This window comes from Pelophylax lessonae (assembly GCF_965119305.1).
Source record: "Pelophylax lessonae genome assembly, chromosome: 9".
Classification (NCBI taxonomy): Eukaryota; Metazoa; Chordata; class Amphibia; order Anura; family Ranidae; genus Pelophylax; species Pelophylax lessonae.
In genome coordinates this window covers 91,763,381-91,788,472 of record NC_138776.1, presented here as the reverse complement: position 1 = coordinate 91,788,472, position 25,092 = coordinate 91,763,381, and the positions used below count along the sequence as shown (strand labels likewise).

The window sequence follows — 25,092 nt, the reverse complement described above, 5'->3', positions numbered from 1 at the left end:
GAAGACTGACCACTTTTCTCTGCCTGGGTCACTGTAGTTGCAGATGATGCCGATGATGAGGGTTTGTTCATATAGTCCACCACCTCCTGTACATACTGTGGACGTATAGCTTGGCCACTGCCGGAGAACAATCCAAATGGTGGCCTGGCTGAGGACTGACCACCACGTCCACCCCTGCCTCTAGACACCCTAGAAGCTGTGCCCCTTTCCGCAGCAGGGCCACGTATGCCTTTTCTTGGTCTACCAGGCATATTTCTCAATGATGCGTTGGCAACTGTGTGCGGTGAAAAACGCACACTGCTATGCGACCCACAGTTGTCGCTGGATACAGCACAGCAGTTGTGGTTCACGCACAGTAGCAAAGCCTTTTGCACAGTGGACCTAACGCTTTGAACAACAGGCGTTAGGTTGTCACTGATGCGTTGGCAACTGTGTGCGGTGAAAAACGCACACTGCTATGCGACCCACAGTTGTCGCTGGATACAGCACAGCAGTTGCGTGTCACGCACAGTTGCAAAGGCTTTTGTACAGTGCACCTAACGCTTTGAACAACAGGCGTTAAGTTGTCACTGATGCGTTGGCAACTGTGTGCGGTGAAAAACGCACACTGCTATGCGACCCACAGTTGTCGCTGGATACAGCACAGCAGTTGCAGTTCACGCACAGTAGCAAAGCCTTTTGCACAGTGGACCTAACGCTTTGAACAACAGGCGTTAGGTTGTCACTGATGCGTTGGCAACTGTGTGCGGTGAAAAACGCACACTGCTATGCGACCCACAGTTGTCGCTGGATACAGCACAGCAGTTGCGTGTCACGCACAGTTGCAAAGGCTTTTGTACAGTGCACCTAACGCTTTGAACAACAGGCGTTAAGTTGTCACTGATGCGTTGGCAACTGTGTGCGGTGAAAAACGCACACTGCTATGCGACCCACAGTTGTCGCTGGATACAGCACAGCAGTTGCGGTTCACGCACAGTAGCAAAGCCTTTTGCACAGTGGACCTAACGCTTTGAACAACAGGCGTTAGGTTGTCACTGATGCGTTGGCAACTGTGTGCGGTGAAAAACGCACACTGCTATGCGACCCACAGTTGTCGCTGGATACAGCACAGCAGTTGCGTGTCACGCACAGTTGCAAAGGCTTTTGTACAGTGCACCTAACGCTTTGAACAACAGGCGTTAAGTTGTCACTGTATTTTGCTGCCTAGCAAGCACGTATACCTGCTGTGATACAGCAGCACTGTGCCACGTGCTCACTAAACAGAACCCTCACACTTTCCCTACAGAAACTAAATTTTCAAATCTAACTAATGTAGTACAAAGTTCCCTAACTACACTAGATATCCCTTTCCACTAAATAGAAAGCTCCATACAGCAGAAGACTGACACTGTCCCTTAAGTTTTTTTTTTTTTTTTTTTTTTAACTCTAAGAACCAGCACAATCGCTGTATCTAACTACACTGGCTGTAAGCTAAATACAATTCTGCTATATGGAGCTTTAGAACCACTCGATATGTAGGAAATGTAGTGTAGCAAGCAGGAGTCAGACAGAACTGCTTCAACTCTCTTCAACAGGCTCTGGATAACTGTGCTAGGGGTTAGGCGGGGCCATCTTATATAGTGTGGGGCGTATTCACTCCTGATTGGCCTCTGGTCCCCGTAGTCACTCCAATCACGTTCCTAGGAGACTCCTGCCCCCTCATTGGCTTTTGCAGACGTTTCTGGGCCAATCACGGGCTTTTAAAGCCCAGTTCCTGTCCCAGTGCATTTTGGGCGGTTCTGGTGGCCGAATACTGAACTTTTGCCGCAAAAAGTTCGGTATTCGGCCAAATATCGAACATCCAATGTTCGGGTCGAACCGATGGTCGACCCGAACCGTTCGATCATCCCTATTTCTAACCAGTAGATCATGCTGTATGGACATTTGGTGCATATATATATATTTTTTTTTTTATCATGCTTGAACAAGTCATTTGTGAGTATGATGTACAGAATTTCTTTTTTTTTTTTTTATAATAAATTGTTGCAAAGGTAATGCACTAGGCTGGTGCACCCTCTGTATTATTTTAGTTTTTAGAGCCTCTTGGGGTTTTCTTGACCTGTTTGGAGTAGCAGCACAGCCGGAATAGTGGCTAAATGAGTGGAGTCGCTCTTTTATAGATCAAGCTGCATAGCAACTCTCAAGTGCAGGAGCATTTATTTCTTCTTTCTTGCTGGGACATATTTGTGTGTAGACATGAAACCAATGGGTTTATGCAGGGCTGACACAACACAACAGCTCCAGCAGCAGGGATAATTTTAGAAACAACAGTTCTTGTACTTCCACATATAATTTCAATACATACAAGATACAGAGCTTGACATTAAATAATAAACCAATTGATAATGTATCAATACATAAAGTGTAACATACATACATATAAAATGAAACGTTATAATAGTGCAAATATGCATATAAAGTTTATCAGTGATCTTTAGAGCTAAGTCCAAAATCATGTTCAAATCATAATAAGAATAAGAAAATCCCCAGGTGTTTCTTTCACGCTGGCAATGCCTCAAAATGGAGGGCTCTTTCCTACATATTTTCTGGGACTGCCCAGTGTTGGCCAACTTCTGGTCTAGTATCCAGATTTCCATTAAAGATTTGACAAGCTGTCAAGTCTCTTCCGAATAAGCCAGACGCCTACCCTTTGCAGGACACGCAAATATCATTAAAACATTATAAAAACTCACTTTTCTAATGCGAAGGCTTGCATACCTGTGTAACGCTCCTGCGTTTTCTGAACAATGTGGATTTGCAGCTGCAGAAATACTCCACTCAGTAGTCATGTAGAGAAACGCTGAGATACCAATCCCAACTCCCAAGACTCATCACTGTGGATAGTCTCTGATTCAGCATACAAATATACACACTCAATAAGATGTTCCTGGAGTGATCTATGTATATAGTAGTATAGTGGTGATAGGCTGAAGAGACAGGTTTAAGTAGAGACAATAGTTGACAGACACTTGAGAGGAATGTTCTTGAGAATGAGATGGTAACAGGTAGGATGCAGATAGGTTAGCAAACATGTATGGTAGTAGATGATAGGATAGCAGATGACATACAGGAGAGACTAACCCAGTGCAAGGATAGATGTTAGTAGGCTCAAGAGCTAGCAATCTAGATAGTGCAGATGATAGTAACAGTCCTTAGTATGCAGAGCTAGATAGAGTAAGCTTTAGTATGAAGGTTTATGGAGGATTCACCTGCGGGGTACTTATCACTAGTAGCAAGCAGTAGTAGAGAGGTTCGGTATGAGCGGGTGATCCGGTAGCGGGATACAGGGATCAGTAGCGAGGTTCCGACAGCGAGGTATGCTTGCAAGCATGTGAGCTTCAAGGCAGGTTATGCGGCGTTGAACGAACAATGTTAGTGAGACCGCCGGCGGTTGAAATAGCCGCTCCTGCGGCGCTCAATGATGACAGCATCGGTCTTAAAGGTGTATGCGCACCTTACCAAAAGAGAATGGTGGGGCGCATACACTAAGGAAAGTGGAATTAGGGTACCAAAGGTACCAGAACATTACAGTACCCCCCCCTTAAGGCCGGCTCCTGAAGGCCTCTGGAGCTGTTTTTTCCGGGTATTTCGCGTGAAAATTGCGAATTAGTCTAGGGGCATGTATGTCAGAGGTATTTAGCCAGGTGTCGTCTTGGGGCCCATAGTTCTTCCATCGGACTAGATATTGGAGTCTTCTTCTGTGGATACGAGAATCCAGAATCTCTTTTATCTCATATTCTTCTCCACCTTCAACTTGTACAGGAGGTGGAGGTGGGATAGTAGGCCTTATTCCTTGGTCAGGAACATGGGGCTTCAGTAGCGACACATGGAAGATGGGATGTATTTTGAGGTCTGTTGGTAATGTGAGCTGTACTGCAGCTTTTCCAATAAGTTTCCTGATTGGGAAAGGTCCCAAGAACAGAGGCCCAAGCTTTTTGCTAGGGATCTTTAATCTTAAGTTTTTTGTTGAGAGCCAAACGAGGTCCCCAATAGCATACTGAGGAGAAGGTCTTCTACGAAGATCATAGTACTTCTTTTGTTGACTATGAGCGTGTGAGATGGTAGTATTAAGTAAACCCAGAGAGTCCTTTATTTGGGTAAGATAGTCTGAGGCTACTGGGTTATTTGAAGGAAGGATGCGTGGTGGAAGAATAGTGGGATAAAACCCATAGTTCAAGTAGAACGGACTCTGTTTGGTCGTACTGTGGGTTGCGTTGTTGTAGGCAAATTCTGCCAGAGGGAGGAGATCCACCCAATCATCCTGTTGGTATGATGTGTAACAACGTAAATATTGCTCGATGCACTGGTTGACTCTTTCAGTCTGTCCGTTGGTCTGAGGATGGTAGGGAGAAGTGAGCTTCTGCTCAATTCGTAGTATGTGACATAGTTCTTGCCAGAACTTGGAGATGAATTGCGATCCACGGTCAGACAAAAGAGTTTTCGGAATACCATGTAACTTAAAGACATGTTTCATCAGTAGTTCCGCTGTTTGTTTGGACGAAGGTAGTCTGCGAATAGCAACGAAATGTGCCATTTTTGTCAGATGGTCCACTGACACCAAGATGGTATTAAATCCTTTGGAAGGAGGTAGTTCTACTATAAAGTCCAAGGACACAACTTCCCATGGAGTCTGGGGTATTGGTAGACTGCATAGTAGACCGGATGGTTTTGTAGTGTCTATTTTGGACCTGGCAAAGACGTTGCATGAAGAGACGAATTTCTGTATAGATGTCTTCATGTCAGGCCACCAGAACTGCCTGGTAAGCAAATTAAGAGTCTTTGTCATACCCATATGTCCTGCCATAGGCACATCATGCGACAATTCCAAGATCTTGGTGCGCATGGTAGGGGGTATGTAAAGTTTGTCGTTGTAGTAGAGGAAGCCTTCTGCATCAGTACTTAGTTGTGGTGGGGGTGAATCCAAACCTATACTGTGCAGAACCTCTTCCTTCAAGGAACGGACAACCCCAATAATACGCTTGTAGGGTATTATAGGAACGGAAGGGATTTCGAAGTTATTATCTTCAGTTAGTCGTGATAGTGCATCCGCTTTTTTATTCTTGTCTGCAGGTGTATAGGTCACTAGAAAGTTAAACCTTAGGAAGAATAGTGACCATCGTACCTGCCGGTGGGAGAGGGTTTTGTTAGTCTGAAGATATTGAAGATTTTTATGATCTGTATATATGAGTATTGGTAATCGGGTGCCTTCAAGTAGATGTCGCCAATTCTCCAGAGCCAGTTTTATAGCAAGCAGTTCCTTTTCACCCACTGGGTAATTTACCTCTGGACTGCTTAAAGATTTAGAGAAGAAGGCGACTGGATGGAGTGGTGAAGTATTAGTTGGTCGTTGGGAGAGTATTGCTCCTACTGCCATGTTTGACGCATCTACTTCCAGAATGTATTGGAGGGATGGGTCTGGATGGCGTAGTATGGGAGCAGAGGTAAAACTTGCCTTTAACAAGTGAAAAGCTTCATTTGCTTCAGCTGACCATTTGAATGGTCTCTTAATACTCGTGAGTTGTGTGAGGGGTCTCACAATGGCAGAGAAGTTCTTGATGAACTTCCTATAGAAGTTTGAAAATCCAAGGAATCGCTGTAGTGCTTTGCGGGTGGTTGGTATAGGCCAATCCTGAATACAGGATATCTTACTCATATCCATCTTGATTCCTGTTTTGGATATGATGTATCCTAGGAATAGTACTTCTTCTTTATGAAATAAGCATTTTTTTAGTTTCACGTATAGGTTGTGTGCAAGCAATCTGGATAACACAAGTCTTACATGTTTTATATGTTCAGACAAGGATCGTGAATAAATAAGTATATCGTCCAGATATACCACAACACAGACATCAAGTAAGTCTCTAAAGATATCGTTTATAAATCGTTGGAAGGCTGCGGGAGCGTTACATAGCCCGAATGGCATTACAAGATATTCGAACAAACCGTATCTGGTTCTGAATGCTGTCTTCCACTCATCTCCATCACGGATTCGGATGAGATTGTATGCCCCTTTCAGGTCCAATTTTGAAAAATAGGTAGCTCCACGCACTTGCTCAATGAGCTCAGGGATAAGCGGTAGAGGATAGCGATCTTTTATTGTAATGGCGTTCAATTGCCTATAGTCGATAATAGGCCTGAGACTTGAGTCCTTATTGCGGACAAAAAAGAGTCCTGCTGCTGTGGAAGAAGTGGAAGGTCTAATAAAACCTTTTGTCAAATTCTCATCCAAGTATTCCTTGAGATGGGAAAGTTCATCCTGCGAAAGAGGATAAACATGACTAAACGGCAATTTGCTATTTGGGAGTAGATCAATAGTACAATCATAATCCCTATGGGAAGGCAGTACTTGAGCATTTTTCTCAAGAAAAACCTCGGACAGTTCCTGATAGCATAGTGGTGCAATCTCATCTGACACCACAGACAGCATCTTTCCATAAGACGGGAGGTTACACGTACCCTCGCAATAGCAAGAGAGGAAGGCCAGGGTCCGTTTCTTCCAATCTATGGTTGGTTGATGTGTGTGTAACCAGGGAAGTCCCAAAACAATGGGAAAGTGGGGTGAAGGTATTAGGTCGAAGGTGGTGGTCTCCATATGAGACTCGTTAGTGGTGACTAGAAGTGCTTGTGTCTGATCAGTGATCGGGCCAGAAGATAAAGGAATACCGTTAATAAGACTCACTGAGACAGGTTTAGGTTTAGAAATAATAGGGACTTTATTTAAAACAGCAAAACGTATGTCGATATAATTTCCACAAGATCCTGTGTCGATCATGGCCTTAGTAGTAATCCTGGTCTGGTCCCACTGCAATGTCAAGCGAACAAAAAGGTAAGGGTTAGTAATTGAAGTTGTCAATCCCCCTAGGAGGACATATGAACACTCATCCTTTTTTTTGTAGACAAGGGGACAGACGTTTATCATGTGATCCGGGGATGCACAGTACAAGCAGAGATTACTAGATCGTCTCCTGGCTCTTTCAGTAGTTCATAGAGGTGGGCGTATGGTTCCTACCTCCATAGGAGTAGGGTCAACGGCAGAAATCCGAGAAGAACTGGATAATGGCATTCCCATTTTTTCAGCCTTTCTTTCTCGTAGCCTTCTATCTATGGTGATACTGAGTTGTATCAAAGCATCCAGGGTTTTCGGCAAATCCGCTCGGGCGAGCTCGTCTTTAACGGCCTCTGATAGGCCAAGTCTAAATTGAGTTCTCAGAGATGCATCATTCCACCCTGAATCAAGGGTCCATCTCTTGAACTCCGCCACAAAGTCTTCCACAGGTCTCCTACCTTGTTTTAAGGACCTCAATTGAAGATCGGCAGTACTCTGCCTATTGGGGTCATCATATAGACTAGCAAGTTCCGCTAGAAATAAAGCGTAGGAGTTGAGAAGCTGATCGTTTTTCTCAAAGAGAGAGTCTGCCCAGGCCCATGGATCGCCTGTTAGGTAAGAAATAATAGTGCAAACCTTGATATGATCAGTAAGGTAGGTATGAGGTTTTAGCAAGAAAAGTAACTCACATGCGTTTTTGAATTCACTAAATTTTTTGCGATCGCCTGTAAATACTAAAGGAGGATTTATTTTGGGTTCAGGGTGCTGAGCAGCGGCAAGTTGTGACAGCCTGGTTACCTGCTGCGTCAGAGCCTGATTGTCTTCTTTTAATTCAGTAAGTGCGTGTATTAACACAGTTACTTGTTGTTTTAATTGTGTCACCTGAGTGGTTAATTCTGCTGAATCCATTTTAAGGTTCGTTCAATCTGTAACGCTCCTGTGTTTTCTGAACAATGTGGATTTGCAGCTGCAGAAATACTCCACTCAGTAGTCATGTAGAGAAACGCTGAGATACCAATCCCAACTCCCAAGACTCATCCCTGTGGATAGTCTCTGATTCAGCATACAAATATACACACTCAATAAGATGTTCCTGGAGTGATCTATGTATATAGTAGTATAGTGGTGATAGGCTGAAGAGACAGGTTTAAGTAGAGACAATAGTTGACAGACACTTGAGAGGAATGTTCTTGAGAATGACATGGTAACAGGTAGGATGCAGATAGGTTAGCAATCATGTATGGTAGTAGATGATAGGATAGCAGATGACATACAGGAGAGACTAACCCAGTGCAAGGATAGATGTTAGTAGGCTCAAGAGCTAGCAATCTAGATAGTGCAGATGATAGTAACAGTCCTTAGTATGCAGAGCTAGATAGTGTAAGCTTTAGTATGAAGGTTTATGGAGGATTCCCCTTATCACTAGTAGCAAGCAGTAGTAGAGAGGTTCGGTATGAGCGGGTGATCCGGTAGCGGGATACAGGGATCAGTAGCGAGGTTCCGACAGCGAGGTATGCTTGCAAGCATGTGAGCTTCAAGGCAGGTTATGCGGCGTTGAACGAACAATGTTAGTGAGACCGCCGGCGGTTGAAATAGCCGCTCCTGCGGCACTCAATGATGACAGCATCGGTCTTAAAGGTGTATGCGCACCTTACCAAAAGAGAATGGTGGGGCGCATACACTAAGGAAAGTGGAATTAGGGTACCAAAGGTACCAGAACATTACAACCTGCTCTCTGGAAAAAAAACAGACACACCAACCTTAGCACATTGGCATACAAGAGTTTCTGAAATGTAACTAATGGAACAACCTACAGCATTTATTAAGAACAATATTGTAAAAGGTAACTGATGCTAAAAAACGTCAACCACCCGCCCGGCGCTAAAATATATATATAAATCAGTGTAAGGTATAAAGAAATAAATATATCTACTCAAATCATGAATCAATAGTAAATAAAATCATGTAGATAAAATCATGTAAAACATGTCACTCTGTGCATCCTTTTAATGCACTAGCTGCCACTGTAAACGTAAAACTTGCAAAATCAAATGTATAATAATAGCCCAATCTGTGCGTCTCAGTTCGTTATATCATACATTCAGCGGCGCTTCAGCACACACAATGTATGTGTGCAAGTATATTAGTCAGTTCCTGCAGTGCTTCAGAGCCTGCAATTGCAAACTAGTCCCAACTCCACAGGATGTGCAGTCACAGCCAGCAAAAAGATTTCTCCTCTGATGTTCAGCACCAGTGATTGTACACACAGTATCACTAATCCTTCACCACACCGACTGTGCACCCCTATGAAGTGGCCACTCACCGAATTGCCCTTGAAATATCGCCTTTATGCATAAGCTGCATGAGCCCTTGCTTCTAGTCGGTCTGTCGTCGCTTAGGCACGTCCAGATCCTATCCGTCCACCAGGGGTCACTATCAGGCTGTATATCTCCTCAGTGCAATTTGTAAGCAAACGACATGAAGCAAGAGAGTAGTGTAATACTGTTTCGACTTTATTAATTAAATAAAACTTCCCTCCCCTTCAGCGTATATGCTTACATTTCAATCACCCTTTGCACGCATATCATAAACACAGAGGCTTTGAAAGGTACCGCCGCTCGCCGACCGCGAGCTAGTCCCTGCTGTGGATTACAGCGCTCCTGCGGCTAACAGGCGAGATCCAGAACAACAGCGGTATCCTCCCTTCGTCTCCTCAGCAGCAGCGTACGTGCATCCTGACCGGTTTCGTCTGGTAGACTTCAACAGAGGACTAACGTGCGCTGCTGCAATCAAGATTAATGTATGCAGCCGGAGGACCTCCCTCCCATCATGATTGGTTTACACCACTGATGGGTTCAAACACCTCTTCATTGCCATTACCTGGCCTGAAGGAAATTCAATATGGACATACCATAGAATCATTTTCTAAATACCGGAAAAACAAGATTAATCGATACAAAACAAAGTTTAATACCGCTATCAACTCTCTTATTACTGCAACCAGTATCTGAATGGGTATTCCCCGGGTTTGAATCACACAGAACCCCAGTTTTTTTCAGATTGGCCATCTTTGCCCGATCTGAGCATGTATGTTCAAAATTTCCAAACCTATCGATTTGTAAAAATTGGTCATGGAGTTCTTTCTACCCCTAATTCTACATGCCATCTTGCCCTATCCGGATGCATACATCTTAAGTACTACTAATATTTAAAACGGTTATGCTAAAATCGATATAACCAAAATTTGACACAAAAATAAACCTACAGCACCTGGTATTCCCAGGTGGTCTCCCATACAGGTACTAACCAGGCCCGACCCTGCTTAGCTTCTGAGATCAGATGAGATCGGGCATGTTCAGGGTGATGTGGCCATAGGTAAAATGTAAAGTGCATTCTAATGGTGAAACCATCATGTATGACCACTATCCTCAAGATGTCATACTTATTACATAATTAGCACATGTCATGTAATTTCTGATATGTTTTAAAACCAGTAAATGTCAAATCTTAAATAAATCATTTCATAAATAGTAGATACATAATAAATACATTAACTTCATAAATAATAGGTACAATTCATATGTTGAGATTACAAGAAAATGTTGTTCATAGAGGCCAAATCGCAAATATAATATATAAAATTCGCTCTAAAATATCTTAGTCCATAACCAATGGTACTAAAGGTTAAAATATATAAAAAATAAAGGCGTGTTGCCATAAGGAATCAATGGTCGAGGCATAATCGTAAATTCGAGTAAAATTGGAGAAGGATAAAAGTATATATAAAATGGAATCCATAAAACGTCCTGTCTAAAAAATATACTTAATAGTTGCTTAAAAAACAGTTCAGGTCAAGTTCTATATTTAACCCGTTGGGCGCCAAGGAGTTTGTCTTGTAAATCCATTCAGTTTCCTTTTTGGACAGTTCTCTTACTCTATTGCACCCTCTCCAGTTGCTTGGCATCTTTTCTATACCCCAAAATTTCAGTGCTGAGGGGTCTTTATCATGCTTTTCCCTGAAATGTAGTGGGACACTGTGTTCCTTGAAGCCTGTTGTTATTTTATAAATGTGCTCAGAAATCCTGATGCCCAATTTTCTCTTTGTTCTTCCTATATACAACATACCGCAAGGGCACTCCATTCCGTATACCACGTGGGTCGTGATACACGTGATACACTCCTTTATTTCAAAGGTCTTCCCATTTGCTCCTGAAGTGAACTCCGTTAGACCCCGAAAGTGTGTATTCACTTGTCTGCAAGCCTTACACCTTCTGCATGCGTGAAATCCAGACAAGTCCCAGAACATCTTTGGTGGTCTGGGAGGGTCCAAAACTTTCCTCACCACTCTGTCTCCAATAGTGGGAGCCTTTTTGTATATAAATATTGGGTTATCCGGAATCACGGGGCCCAGAACCTTATCAAGCTTCAATATTCCCCAGTGCTTTTTCATGATAGATTCAAATTCCCTGAACTGGACATTATAATTTGTTATGAAGCCCCATTGGTGCAATTCATTTGGAATCTTATTAGTTGGAGCCAGGCAGGACTCATGTGAAACCGCCAGTACTTCTTTCACTGTCTCCTCCAGTACCTCCGGTCTGTATCCCTTATCGGTAAATTTGTCTGTTATCACGCGTGATTGTTCCAAAAAATCCTCCTCCAAGGTGCAATTCCTCCTTATCCTCAGCAATTGCCCCTTGGGGATGTTCCTTAGCCAGCACGGGTGATGGCCACTGTATACTGGAAGATAGCCGTTTCTATCTGTAGGCTTAAAATATGCCTTAGTGATGATCCGTCTGTTTTCGATCCGCACAGATACATCTAGATAGTTAATTTCTTTTTTGTCCCATGTACATTCTAATTTGATGTTGTGTTTATTTATATTTAAATGCTCAGTGAACTCTGCTAGCGATGTCTCTGTACCAGCCCAAATAAAAAATAGGTCGTCGATGTATCTTTTGTAGAAGACCAGCTGCTCTTTTCTGTGGGCATATATACTCCTATCTTCCCACTCGCCCATAAATAGGTTGGCGAGGCTGGGTGCATATTTTGCACCCATCGCCACACCTTTCTGCTGCGTGAAGAATTGTCCCCCATACCAGAAATAGTTGTGGGTTAAGCAAAAGTCCATAACTATCCCCAAGAATTTTTTCTGGGTATGTGGTATGTCCTCTCTCTTACTCATTGCCCAATTGAGGGCTAGTAATGCATCCTCGTGCTGGATAATCGTGTAGAGAGATGCTACATCAGCTGTTACAAGATATATCTCAGGGGCATCAGGCAGAGTTAGATTGTCCAACAAGGTTAAAAATTCCTTCGTATCTTTCAAATACGCTTTTAATTCAACCACACTTTTTTGAAGGAATACATCCAAGTATTCCCCAATTCTTGAGGTCACTGATCCGATACTGTTTACTATCGGTCTTGCTGGAGGGCAAGACTGATTTTTGTGGATCTTCGGGAGCGTATATATGGTAGGTACGCGATTAAAACTAGGGAATAAATATTTTTTCTCCTTCATAGTTAAAATGCGTTCATTAAAACCAAATTCAACCAAATTGCACAAATCCCTTCTATACATCAATGTGGGGTCCTTAGGTAAAATCCTGTTCGTGGTGACATCATTAAGCATGCCTATCAGTTGCTCGTGATAGAATTCTTTCTTTAAAATAACCACTCCCCCTCCTTTATCTGCTGGTCTGATCACGACCTCTTTTCTGTTTTCTAGGGCCTCAATGCCCTCTTGTATGTATTTAGGATTGGCATTCCTTATTGGTTTTATTTTCTCCAAGTCTGTCGTTATTAATTGTTTAAAAACCTCGATGTTGTGGTTGGACGTCTGTGGAGGATTAAAAAGCGAATTGTTTTTGAGTCCACTATTAACACTTGTTGTTGCCGATGGGACAATATTCTCCCGATTTTTACCTGGGTTTATATTCAAGAAATACTTCTTCATATTCAATTTTCGTGTGTATTTTTGAATATCCATGTAGACATCAAATTTGTTTAGCGACTTTTTAATACCGCATTTGAGTCCCGCATTTAATACGTTGATTTCTTTTTGGTTCAGCTCTATTTCAGCCAAATTATAAATCCCTTTTAATCCTGTCCCAGCCTTCTTTTTTTGGATTTTTCGTCCAGCTCGGCAGCCCCTACTTGTTGATTGTTTGTTGGCATATACTGGTTTGTTGGTTGTGGGCCATAGTCCCTCATGTCTCTGGGCGCTAAACAAATTTGATGTCTACATGGATATTCAAAAATACACACGAAAATTGAATATGAAGAAGTATTTCTTGAATATAAACCCAGGTAAAAATCGGGAGAATATTGTCCCATCGGCAACAACAAGTGTTAATAGTGGACTCAAAAACAATTCGCTTTTTAATCCTCCACAGACGTCCAACCACAACATCGAGGTTTTTAAACAATTAATAACGACAGACTTGGAGAAAATAAAACCAATAAGGAATGCCAATCCTAAATACATACAAGAGGGCATTGAGGCCCTAGAAAACAGAAAAGAGGTCGTGATCAGACCAGCAGATAAAGGAGGTGGTTATTTTAAAGAAAGAATTCTATCACGAGCAACTGATAGGCATGCTTAATGATGTCACCACGTACAGGATTTTACCTAAGGACCCCACATTGATGTATAGAAGGGATTTGTGCAATTTGGTTGAATTTGGTTTTAATGAACGCATTTTAACTATGAAGGAGAAAAAATATTTATTCCCTAGTTTTAATCGCGTACCTACCATATATACGCTCCCGAAGATCCACAAAAATCAGTCTTGCCCTCCAGCAAGACCGATAGTAAACAGTATCGGATCAGTGACCTCAAGAATTGGGGAATACTTGGATGTATTCCTTCAAAAAAGTGTGGTTGAATTAAAAGCGTATTTGAAAGATACGAAGGAATTTTTAACCTTGTTGGACAATCTAACTCTGCCTGATGCCCCTGAGATATATCTTGTAACAGCTGATGTAGCATCTCTCTACACGATTATCCAGCACGAGGATGCATTACTAGCCCTCAATTGGGCAATGAGTAAGAGAGAGGACATACCACATACCCAGAAAAAATTCTTGGGGATAGTTATGGACTTTTGCTTAACCCACAACTATTTCTGGTATGGGGGACAATTCTTCACGCAGCAGAAAGGTGTGGCGATGGGTGCAAAATATGCACCCAGCCTCGCCAACCTATTTATGGGCGAGTGGGAAGATAGGAGTATATATGCCCACAGAAAAGAGCAGCTGGTCTTCTACAAAAGATACATCGACGACCTATTTTTTATTTGGGCTGGTACAGAGACATCGCTAGCAGAGTTCACTGAGCATTTAAATATAAATAAACACAACATCAAATTAGAATGTACATGGGACAAAAAAGAAATTAACTATCTAGATGTATCTGTGCGGATCGAAAACAGACGGATCATCACTAAGGCATATTTTAAGCCTACAGATAGAAACGGCTATCTTCCAGTATACAGTGGCCATCACCCGTGCTGGCTAAGGAACATCCCCAAGGGGCAATTGCTGAGGATAAGGAGGAATTGCACCTTGGAGGAGGATTTTTTGGAACAATCACGCGTGATAACAGACAAATTTACCGATAAGGGATACAGACCGGAGGTACTGGAGGAGACAGTGAAAGAAGTACTGGCGGTTTCACATGAGTCCTGCCTGGCTCCAACTAATAAGATTCCAAATGAATCGCACCAATGGGGCTTCATAACAAATTATAATGTCCAGTTCAGGGAATTTGAATCTATCATGAAAAAGCACTGGGGAATATTGAAGCTTGATAAGGTTCTGGGCCCCGTGATTCCGGATAACCCAATATTTATATACAAAAAGGCTCCCACTATTGGAGACAGAGTGGTGAGGAAAGTTTTGGACCCTCCCAGACCACCAAAGATGTTCTGGGACTTGTCTGGATTTCACGCATGCAGAAGGTGTAAGGCTTGCAGACAAGTGAATACACACTTTCGGGGTCTAACGGAGTTCACTTCAGGAGCAAATGGGAAGACCTTTGAAATAAAGGAGTGTATCACGTGTATCACGACCCACGTGGTATACGGAATGGAGTGCCCTTGCGGTATGTTGTATATAGGAAGAACAAAGAGAAAATTGGGCATCAGGATTTCTGAGCACATTTATAAAATAACAACAGGCTTCAAGGAACACAGTGTCCCACTACATTTCAGGGAAAAGCATGATAAAGACCCCTCAGCACTGAAATTTTGGGGTATAGAAAAGATGCCAAGCAACTGGAGAGGGTGCAATAGAGTAAGAGAACTGTCCAAAAAGGAAACTGAATGGATTTACAAGACAAACTCCTTGGCGCCCAACGGGTTAAATATAGAACTTGACCTGAACTGTTTTTTAAGCAACTATTAAGTATATTTTTTAGACAGGACGTTTTATGGATTCCATTTTATATATACTTTTATCCTTCTCCAATTTTACTCGAATTTACGATTATGCCTCGACCATTGATTCCTTATGGCAACACGCCTTTATTTTTTATATATTTTAACCTTTAGTACCATTGGTTATGGACTAAGATATTTTAGAGCGAATTTTATATATTATATTTGCGATTTGGCCTCTATGAACAACATTTTCTTGTAATCTCAACATATGAATTGTACCTATTATTTATGAAGTTAATGTATTTATTATGTATCTACTATTTATGAAATGATTTATTTAAGATTTGACATTTACTGGTTTTAAAACATATCAGAAATTACATGACATGTGCTAATTATGTAATAAGTATGACATCTTGAGGATAGTGGTCATACATGATGGTTTCACCATTAGAATGCACTTTACATTTTACCTATGGCCACATCACCCTGAACATGCCCGATCTCATCTGATCTCAGAAGCTAAGCAGGGTCGGGCCTGGTTAGTACCTGTATGGGAGACCACCTGGGAATACCAGGTGCTGTAGGTTTATTTTTGTGTCAAATTTTGGTTATATCGATTTTAGCATAACCGTTTTAAATATTAGTAGTACTTAAGATGTATGCATCCGGATAGGGCAAGATGGCATGTAGAATTAGGGGTAGAAAGAACTCCATGACCAATTTTTACAAATCGATAGGTTTGGAAATTTTGAACATACATGCTCAGATCGGGCAAAGATGGCCAATCTGAAAAAAACTGGGGTTCTGTGTGATTCAAACCCGGGGAATACCCATTCAGATACTGGTTGCAGTAATAAGAGAGTTGATAGCGGTATTAAACTTTGTTTTGTATCGATTAATCTTGTTTTTCCGGTATTTAGAAAATGATTCTATGGTATGTCCATATTGAATTTCCTTCAGGCCAGGTAATGGCAATGAAGAGGTGTTTGAACCCATCAGTGGTGTAAACCAATCATGATGGGAGGGAGGTCCTCCGGCTGCATACATTAATCTTGATTGCAGCAGCGCACGTTAGTCCTCTGTTGAAGTCTACCAGACGAAACCGGTCAGGATGCACGTACGCTGCTGCTGAGGAGACGAAGGGAGGATACCGCTGTTGTTCTGGATCTCGCCTGTTAGCCGCAGGAGCGCTGTAATCCACAGCAGGGACTAGCTCGCGGTCGGCGAGCGGCGGTACCTTTCAAAGCCTCTGTGTTTATGATATGCGTGCAAAGGGTGATTGAAATGTAAGCATATACGCTGAAGGGGAGGGAAGTTTTATTTAATTAATAAAGTCGAAACAGTATTACACTACTCTCTTGCTTCATGTCGTTTGCTTACAAATTGCACTGAGGAGATATACAGCCTGATAGTGACCCCTGGTGGACGGATAGGATCTGGACGTGCCTAAGCGACGACAGACCGACTAGAAGCAAGGGCTCATGCAGCTTATGCATAAAGGCGATATTTCAAGGGCAATTCGGTGAGTGGCCACTTCATAGGGGTGCACAGTCGGTGTGGTGAAGGATTAGTGATACTGTGTGTACAATCACTGGTGCTGAACATCAGAGGAGAAATCTTTTTGCTGGCTGTGACTGCACATCCTGTGGAGTTGGGACTAGTTTGCAATTGCAGGCTCTGAAGCACTGCAGGAACTGACTAATATACTTGCACACATACATTGTGTGTGCTGAAGCGCCGCTGAATGTATGATATAACGAACTGAGACGCACAGATTGGGCTATTATTATACATTTGATTTTGCATTTATTAAGAACAAGTCTGACAAACATTTTAAAACTTGGACACCATGGTTACTGTATAGGAAATCACTCCAAAATCTGACAACTTTGATAATTACTTTTTCCCCTCTCACAATTTCATACTACATTATATTTATTTAAAATAAATAAAAGTAAAATATAAAAATACAATAGCTGAGTGCTTGCCCCATACCACTAAAGGATATACTATTCAGAGATATAGAAAACCCTGCACACCACACCGTCAGTCCTGTGTGTGTATTCACTACTGTATATAATAGTGATCTTATATAGTAGCCCCACTCAACGCATTTCATCATTGGCTGACTTTTTCAAGTACAGACTACTTTGTTTTAAATATAATTTTGAAATAAATACAATTTTGGTGAATAACGCTCTGGGAAGGGCTTGAGTGTGGGGAGTGTTTCTCCCTTGGATGGAGGTCTCATAGAGTGAAATTGCAAGCAAACAAGAAAATAAAAAAAAGGGTTTGAAATTACCTGGATTTATATGATGGTAAGATTGCACTATATGAAGGACTTTTATTATTTAATTTTCACATGATTTAAACAAACTTATTTTTTCGATGAACTTTGCACTGAAGATTACTGGTGCACTTTTTTGTGTATTTTTTTCACTATAATAACTTTGCACTGTTTCATATATGTGTCTTACACTTTATGTTTCGATAAGTTATCAATTGGTTTATTATTATTTAATAATACAGAGTGTTGTATCTTTTTGTATATATATATATATATATATATATATATACAGCTGCTGCACAGGCATGGTTTAGGGGGTGAAAAGAGCACAGACCTTTACTGGAATTATATTCAATACATAGGAAACTAAAATCTGTGCATAGCTTTCCAAACCCTAGGAAGATTTGCTTCTAATAAGTGTGAACAGACACGAAGATAATGCAGCAGACTTTAAACTGATCCTAGTTGCTAGAAACAGTGTTATTGTAAACATAGCTCAGTCTGTAATGTAGCCACATGCTCATTCTGAGTGCTGTGGAAAGACTATGTGCTTTTGGAGGCACAGTTATTTACAGAAGACAAAGGTGTTTAAAAGGCTTCTTCTGTCGCAACTGCCACTTTATGCACTGTCATACCTTCCGAAATCTTGATCTATCTGGATAATATGGCCACTTGCTGACTCATCAGAATTCACAGACAGCCTAACTCTTCAATAGGACACAAAATTTGAGTCCAGCACAATTTTTTTCTTTGCAAAGTACAGTACACAGGATGTTTTGTTTTTGCCGTTTTTTGAAGTCTCTGTAGAAACAGAGGGGAAAAAAGATCTTACAGGGTTTGGGGACCTTTGGTTTACAGTAACATTAAATGCATAGGATGTTTGTTAAATTAAAGTGAACACGTCTACAAGAGTGTTATAGTGTTCTCTGTGTTCGTGTTCACAGCATGGTCACTCTGTCCTACTTCCTGAAAACCTGTACAGTTTGCTCTTTATCATCTGCTAAGTTAAGATATAGTTTGTCTAGTTTTTTTTTATTAATTTTTAATATTTTTCTAGGAGGCCTCCTGATGGGCTTTGGTGAAATATCAGGGGTCTAAACATACCTCTGATGTTTTACCATTGAAACAGAGAAAGGAGATTGAGGACACAGTCCTTACTTTCCATCGATGCAGCCTCAGTTGCACAGAATTAATGGATATGAATTGCTCTGTACAGAGCTTCCCATTCATTCACAAACACAGTTTACTATGCTTTAGTTTTGAATGAACAAAGTGAGTGATTGGTACCAATCATTCACTGTGCTCATTCAGAAAAAGAAGGGGCCAGTAAATGACATATTTATCGGCCCCTTCCTCACCTCTCAATCATGAGACCTCCTTCACAGCAGCTGACAGGAGGGGGACCAGGGGAGTGCACATGGGCTCAGGTGCAGCAGGAAACAAGTAACCTGGATAGGGTGAGTGGCGGCATATAGAGGAACCAATGCCCTCCATTTCACTCCTGCTGCCGCTGAAAGCTAGTGGAAGGGAGTGGAGGAAAAGCTGGCTTTTAGTGGCTGCAGGAGGTAAATGGAGGGCACCGGTTCCTTTATATGCTGTCCCTTCTATCCAAAGTGAATCCATTGCTGCTGATTAGCTGCCGTCAAGTTGTTATACCATGTGGAGAACTGAATGATTCTAATATAGATTTGAGAAGTCACTGTTTTCTCTGAAACCATCCAAGTTGTGCTTAACCCTGATAAAGGGAGAGTTGTGGTGTCTGCTAAACACTTTGGCTGTTTTTATATGATTTATTCACCAACAATTAAAATTATATTAGACTCTCAGTTTTGCTCTAGTGCTCCTTTCTGTTTTTCTTTGATTTGAGCTACTGTTGGGTGCCCATTGAGGGAAGCCTTGCTGGGCGCGAGCCGCCTTCCCAGGTCTATTGAGTTTGAAGTTTTCCTTCATATGATACGCATGTTTGAAAGTTCCCAGTACCTCTGACTATTCTGTTCTAGTTATCGCAAGTGGCACAGATATACTGTAATGCTTTTGAAAGTTGTTTTAGCATGTGTATTGTAGGTTTAGGCAAAACAACAGTTCAAAAAATGTACCTCTTTCCTAATCACAAAACCTTTTTGTTACTAGTACTAACATTCCAATGTACTTATTTGTCTGGGTTTGATACTTGTGTCCATAGCATCAGTTTAACATTACTTTGACCTTCAGTTGACCTTCTGAACTGCATTTGACCTGCTTCAATTGGGTTTTGCATACCCATAGAACTGAATGGGAATGCAAAACCTGCTTAACCTGAAAGAAAGCTCTTCTAAACAGGCTCTAACAATTCTGATATTTGTAAATAGAAAACTGATTTGTTGATTACCATGGGAAACTGCACTTTGTGGTGTTTAAGTAAATACGTCTGTTTATGTTTGTATAGAAAATAATGTGTGCACCTTTTTCTTTTTTCTCATTGCCGCCAGCATCTTGTGCAGCTCCACTGTTAAAGGTGATGGAAAGGAAGGAGAGATTCTTCCCCCAACAATTCATAAACTAATGAAAGGATACAACAAATATCTGCGCCCTTTCTTCGACGGTGAGTATTGCATGTTATCCATAGTATGGTATACAGAGATGTGTTCACAGAATGCAGAGGGATTCCAAAGGCATTGACCAGTTGTGGCATCTCTTCTTCTGAATGAAAACCAACTTTTAGGTGTCCTTCTACTAAATTATGTTAAACTTACAATCACACTTCTCACATTTCAGTGAATTCAGCCCTTTAATAAACTTTATTTTGACTTGTGAAAAGATGTGAAGTCCACTGGTTTTCAAATTTATTTTATGCTCTGATATAGTGTGAGATTGCAATTTTGCTGTGGTAATAGAAAAGTGCTGTCCATGGTCCTAAAACACAAATCTGAGCACCTCTTTTTTAATGATATTGGATTAGTATTAGTATTTGTTTTCTTCTTTTACATTTATTTTATTTAAAAACTGTGCCATAAAAAATTCAAACATTTGAAAGGTCATTAATCCATAAGGTGCTGTGGATCCTTTGTGCCACAATTATTCCTTGGAAAGTGCAATCCGTGCAATGAAATATGGCAAAATTATGAAAGTTCTGTGCTCTCCTTTCTCTCTTGCCCTCACTCACCAGATTTCCATAATAATATCGCCTGTAGTGAAATCTTGTGTGACTCTATTATTGATTCTTCGTAATTCCTCACGTGTCCAACGATTGAGCATTATCATGAGGGAAGAGTTAAACATTCATAGCGTGATAATATTGTAAAAGGCTTTTATTATAGTAAAAAAAATTACACTCAAATTGTGCATTCTTGTTAAAAAGCATAGAATACAACTGTACCACGGTTTGCGTTCCAAATCCCTGAAATGACGTCTCCGGAAGTCCCTGTCACCTAATGCATTTCGCTCCACCCAGGAAGTATCATCAGAGGCTGGAGTCTTCCGGTGCCATGTGTGTCTTTTATATCAATAACCCCTCCCACTACACCTAATCTTAATTTCTGCCGCCCCATACGTGACCTCTATTCATAATAAGTAAACAATGTTCATTCATAGATCGATCATTATGTTTTACTATGCTAATAGTATATAAGTACAATAAAAGTATTGGGCCGGAGGATGTTAGGACTGGGTGTAGTAGGAGGATAAGATGAAGTACTGGAAGGTGTTACTGATATAAAAGAAACACATGGCACTGGAAGACTCTAGCCTCCGGTGACGCTTCCTGGGTGGAGCGAAATGTATTAGAAAATTCCAGTGACGTCATTTCCGGGATTTGGAATGCAAACCGAGCAACAGCTGTATTCTATGCTTTTCAACATGAATGCACGATGTGAGTTTAATTTTTTTTACTATAATAAAAGCCTTTTTAAATGTTATCACGCTATGAATGTTTAAATCTCCTCCCATGATAATGCTCAATCCTTGGACATGTGAGGAACTACCTAGGAATCACTAATTAGAGGCACACAAGTGTTTTCACTACAGGCAAAATCATTATGGAAACCTGGTGAGTGAGGGCACGGGAGGAAGGGAAGCAAAGCAAAGCACTTTCGCCATTTTGCCATATTTCATTGCAAAGATTGCACTTTCTAAGGAATAATTGTGGCACAAAGGATCCACAGCACCTTATGGATTTATGAAATTTTACTTTCAAATGTTTGAATTTTTTATGCATAAGTTTTTTATACATACGTTTTGTTAACACTATATTTTTTTAAATTTCTTTATTGAGAGCAAAGCACCGTACAAAAAGGCAATAGGAGGACGAGAACAAAGTCACTCCAACCAACAGAGAAAGTCAACAGTTAAATACAGCAACAGTCAGGCACGAAAGTGCACATGGAGGCGACAGGCACGTAGTGACAGTGTACAGACATATTCAGGTGCTATATAAGAACAATTTTCAAAAATATAGCAAAGGAAGGTACACACTGTGCATATGCATGCCAGGGGAGGCAAGGAGACGTGCCGCCAGCCCATATCCATGGGCACCTTACACAGCGCCTAGGGGAGGCGGATCCTGATACACAAATGATATACAGGCAACATAGCTGGCAACAAATATAAAGCATTGTGAAAACAAAGGGGGAGGTGGGAAGACATGGGGGGGGGGGGGGTCGAAGAGAGAAGTTTTTATGTTTAACTACTTTCACAATTTTTTGTCACAAATAATATGTTGAACACGGACAGCGCAGGGTTTCATCATTTAATTTTAAAGGAACATCTTTTACCTAGCAGCAGTCTGATTGGTAATTACCACACTAATATACCACAGCGCTGGGATATTTATATCATTTAGTTACTCTGGGTTTATTTGACACAGATTCCCCTTGCAGCTATGGATTTATTTGATTTGATCAAACACAAAATTATTAACACGCAAGAAATTTTCACTCACTATAGTAGCAATGCAGACACCGAGCAACAATTTAAGAAGAGACATTGTCTGATAAAGCAGAGGTAGCAGGTTTCAATCTAGGCCCTGACATCAACTGCAGGTCAGATGCACCAGTGCAAATAATTCTGAATGATCACAGAAGTATGTCAAACTGTTTTCACCATCAGAAAACCAAGCCCATTGACACAGGCCCTAATACACATTGTTTAGACCAGGCAGCTGAAAAAAACTCTAAGACCTCTTTCACATGGAGCGGAGCGTATTGTGATCCGCTCCGGCACTTTATTTTTTTATTTTTTTACGGACACGGATGACACGGTCCGTATGTCCGAGTATCATCCCATCCATTTGCGGATGATATACGGACATAATGTATGTCTATGGGATTGCGGATGTCAGTGGATGACACCGCTGACTTCCGATTTTGCGTCCTTTCCGTTTTTTACTTGGAAAAAAAATAGGGTTCCGTTCCAAAAAACGGAACAGAACTGAAAGGACGCAAATCCGATGTCAGCGGATGGTCATCCGCTGACATCCACAATCCCATTGACATGCATTATGTTTGTATATCACCCGCAAACGGCATACAGAGCGCCCGTGTGAAAGAGGCCTAAATGACTTCATAGAATTATAAACAAATAAATCAAAAGTTTTTGGGTAAGAAAGAACAAAGAGGTTTTATAAAGATGACCTTGTCCAGAAATACCTTTAATGAAGAATGAAATAACTTACCTCTCCTAGTGCCTGCACTGCCAAACGCTGCTGCCCCAGGTAAAGTCTTCTTCAGAAGCTGACAATTGAATTAGTGTTTTTTCCTGATTCCCCAGTGGTTGGGGGATCAACCCTGATGCACAGTGGTTCGTCCTGTCAACCTCTATATCACTACAGAACCTAGTAGTGATAGGGAGTTGATTGAAGGAACTGTTGGGTGTTGCAGGGGACCAAGGAGATTGACACCTGCAGACTTGTCTATTTCTGAAGAAGAGTTCACCTGGGCATTTTTTTTAGATTGAAATGGCGCTTGACAGCATGAGAGGCATGGGAGGTAAGTATTCTTCTTCTTGGTTCCTCATATAGCTGAATGGTGATTCCTATCATTCTCCTCGTCACTACGGATCCCAGTAATGATGGGAAGGTTGACAGGAGGCACCATTGAGAGTTGCAGGTGACCAAGGATATGGACCCTCCCAGAAGTGTCAGTTTCTAATGATGAGTTCACCTAGGGGTTTTGTTCACTTCGGAGTGTTGTTCAGCAGCATGGGAGGTAAGTATTTTTTCATTTTTATAGTTACAGCATTTCTAGGAATTTTTAGTTTCTACACAGGATCATTTCTTTAGAGGTAAACATATATTTTTTGTTACTAAAAAGCAAGTACAGTCAGACTGGGATTGAAATACAAACGCCTTTTCATATCCATACACAATTGTAGAGATACAAGAAGAGATATAAGACTGCACTGAAACAGTAAACTGTAACAGGTACACTACCAGAAAGCATGTGCGAAATAACAATATGGTTTTGAAGAACAAATGGGCAACGTGAATAGGACAGCATGTCTGATACACCCAATCGTAAGTAATAAATTATAAGAAGCAAACAAAAAATTGAAAAGGAAAGGGTGATAGGCCCGAGCTCTTATAAAAGCTTAAGAAAACAAAAAAGGCAGAACAAGCAAGTAGAGAGAAAAGAAATAGAAAAGTAATCAAGAGTGTTCCAAGGGACATGGGTGTACAAGAAGACATAAAATCCATAAAAGAAGAGATAGTACAACAAAGAAAGTGGAAAAAAACACTGAGGTGGGTGTGGTATGATCATTGGTTGGGACTGCCAAGTGTCAATTGTCCAACTGCAGGGAATCAAGATTGATAAGAGGTTGCGGAAGATGAATGGTTCGAGACAAAGGTCTTCAAAACATCCAAAGGAAGCAAAATGCATCCATACATATCAGAGCAGTTTGAATTTGTCAAATGTGTAATTTTCTAAGGCTAACATCTCCTCCATGCTCATGATGTCATTAACCGTAGATACCCACTGTGAAAGGGGCACTTCTTTAAACCATCCCGGACATGTTCTCGTGCAAAAAAGGCTCATTATTAGCCTCATTTTTTATGTATTGTATACATTTTGAATTATCAGAAGCTGATCATATGTATGTTTACTATAAATGTTGTATTCTGACAATTGCAAGGCTGTGCAGTGAAAAGGGCAGAATTGGGAATTTAGAGATATAGGCAAAGTGTAATAAAAGGCAAATATACAAGTGAAATGATATTTCCATCATTGCAATTATTCTTCAAGACCTTCTAAAGGCAGAAGTCCACTTTAAATGAATGTTCCACTGTTACCTGACTGCACAAAGGCTACAGAGGACCAGATGGCCTGCAGGACTCATTCAGGCTGAGTGCTGACCATACCTATCAACAACGATGTTCCTAAAACTCTGTTGAGAATACATAACTCAGCAGTTAGGGTTCATATTATAAAACAAAGCTTGGCAGCATTTGTTTTACATCAAGTAAAGAAAACGGTATTTGAAATGTATTAAAAATATAGACTTCTACAGTAGGTTTTCGCTACAGATTGCTGAAAATGTCTATAAAAATGAAATATGCTTTGATAGGCTGCATTAATATTTCATTG

At 41.1% G+C, this 25,092-nt stretch overlaps 1 protein-coding gene across 1 annotated transcript in view; it reads left to right on the top strand.

Moving 5' to 3' along the window:
- Positions 1 to 25,092, top strand: part of GABRP (gamma-aminobutyric acid type A receptor subunit pi) — a 173,026-nt gene that overhangs the window by 46,243 nt on the left and 101,691 nt on the right. Inside the window, exon 3 of the mRNA XM_082267513.1 lies at positions 20,005 to 20,117. Within this exon, the coding sequence (XP_082123639.1) occupies positions 20,005 to 20,117 (113 nt within the window). The remainder of the gene's footprint in view (positions 1 to 20,004; positions 20,118 to 25,092) is intronic.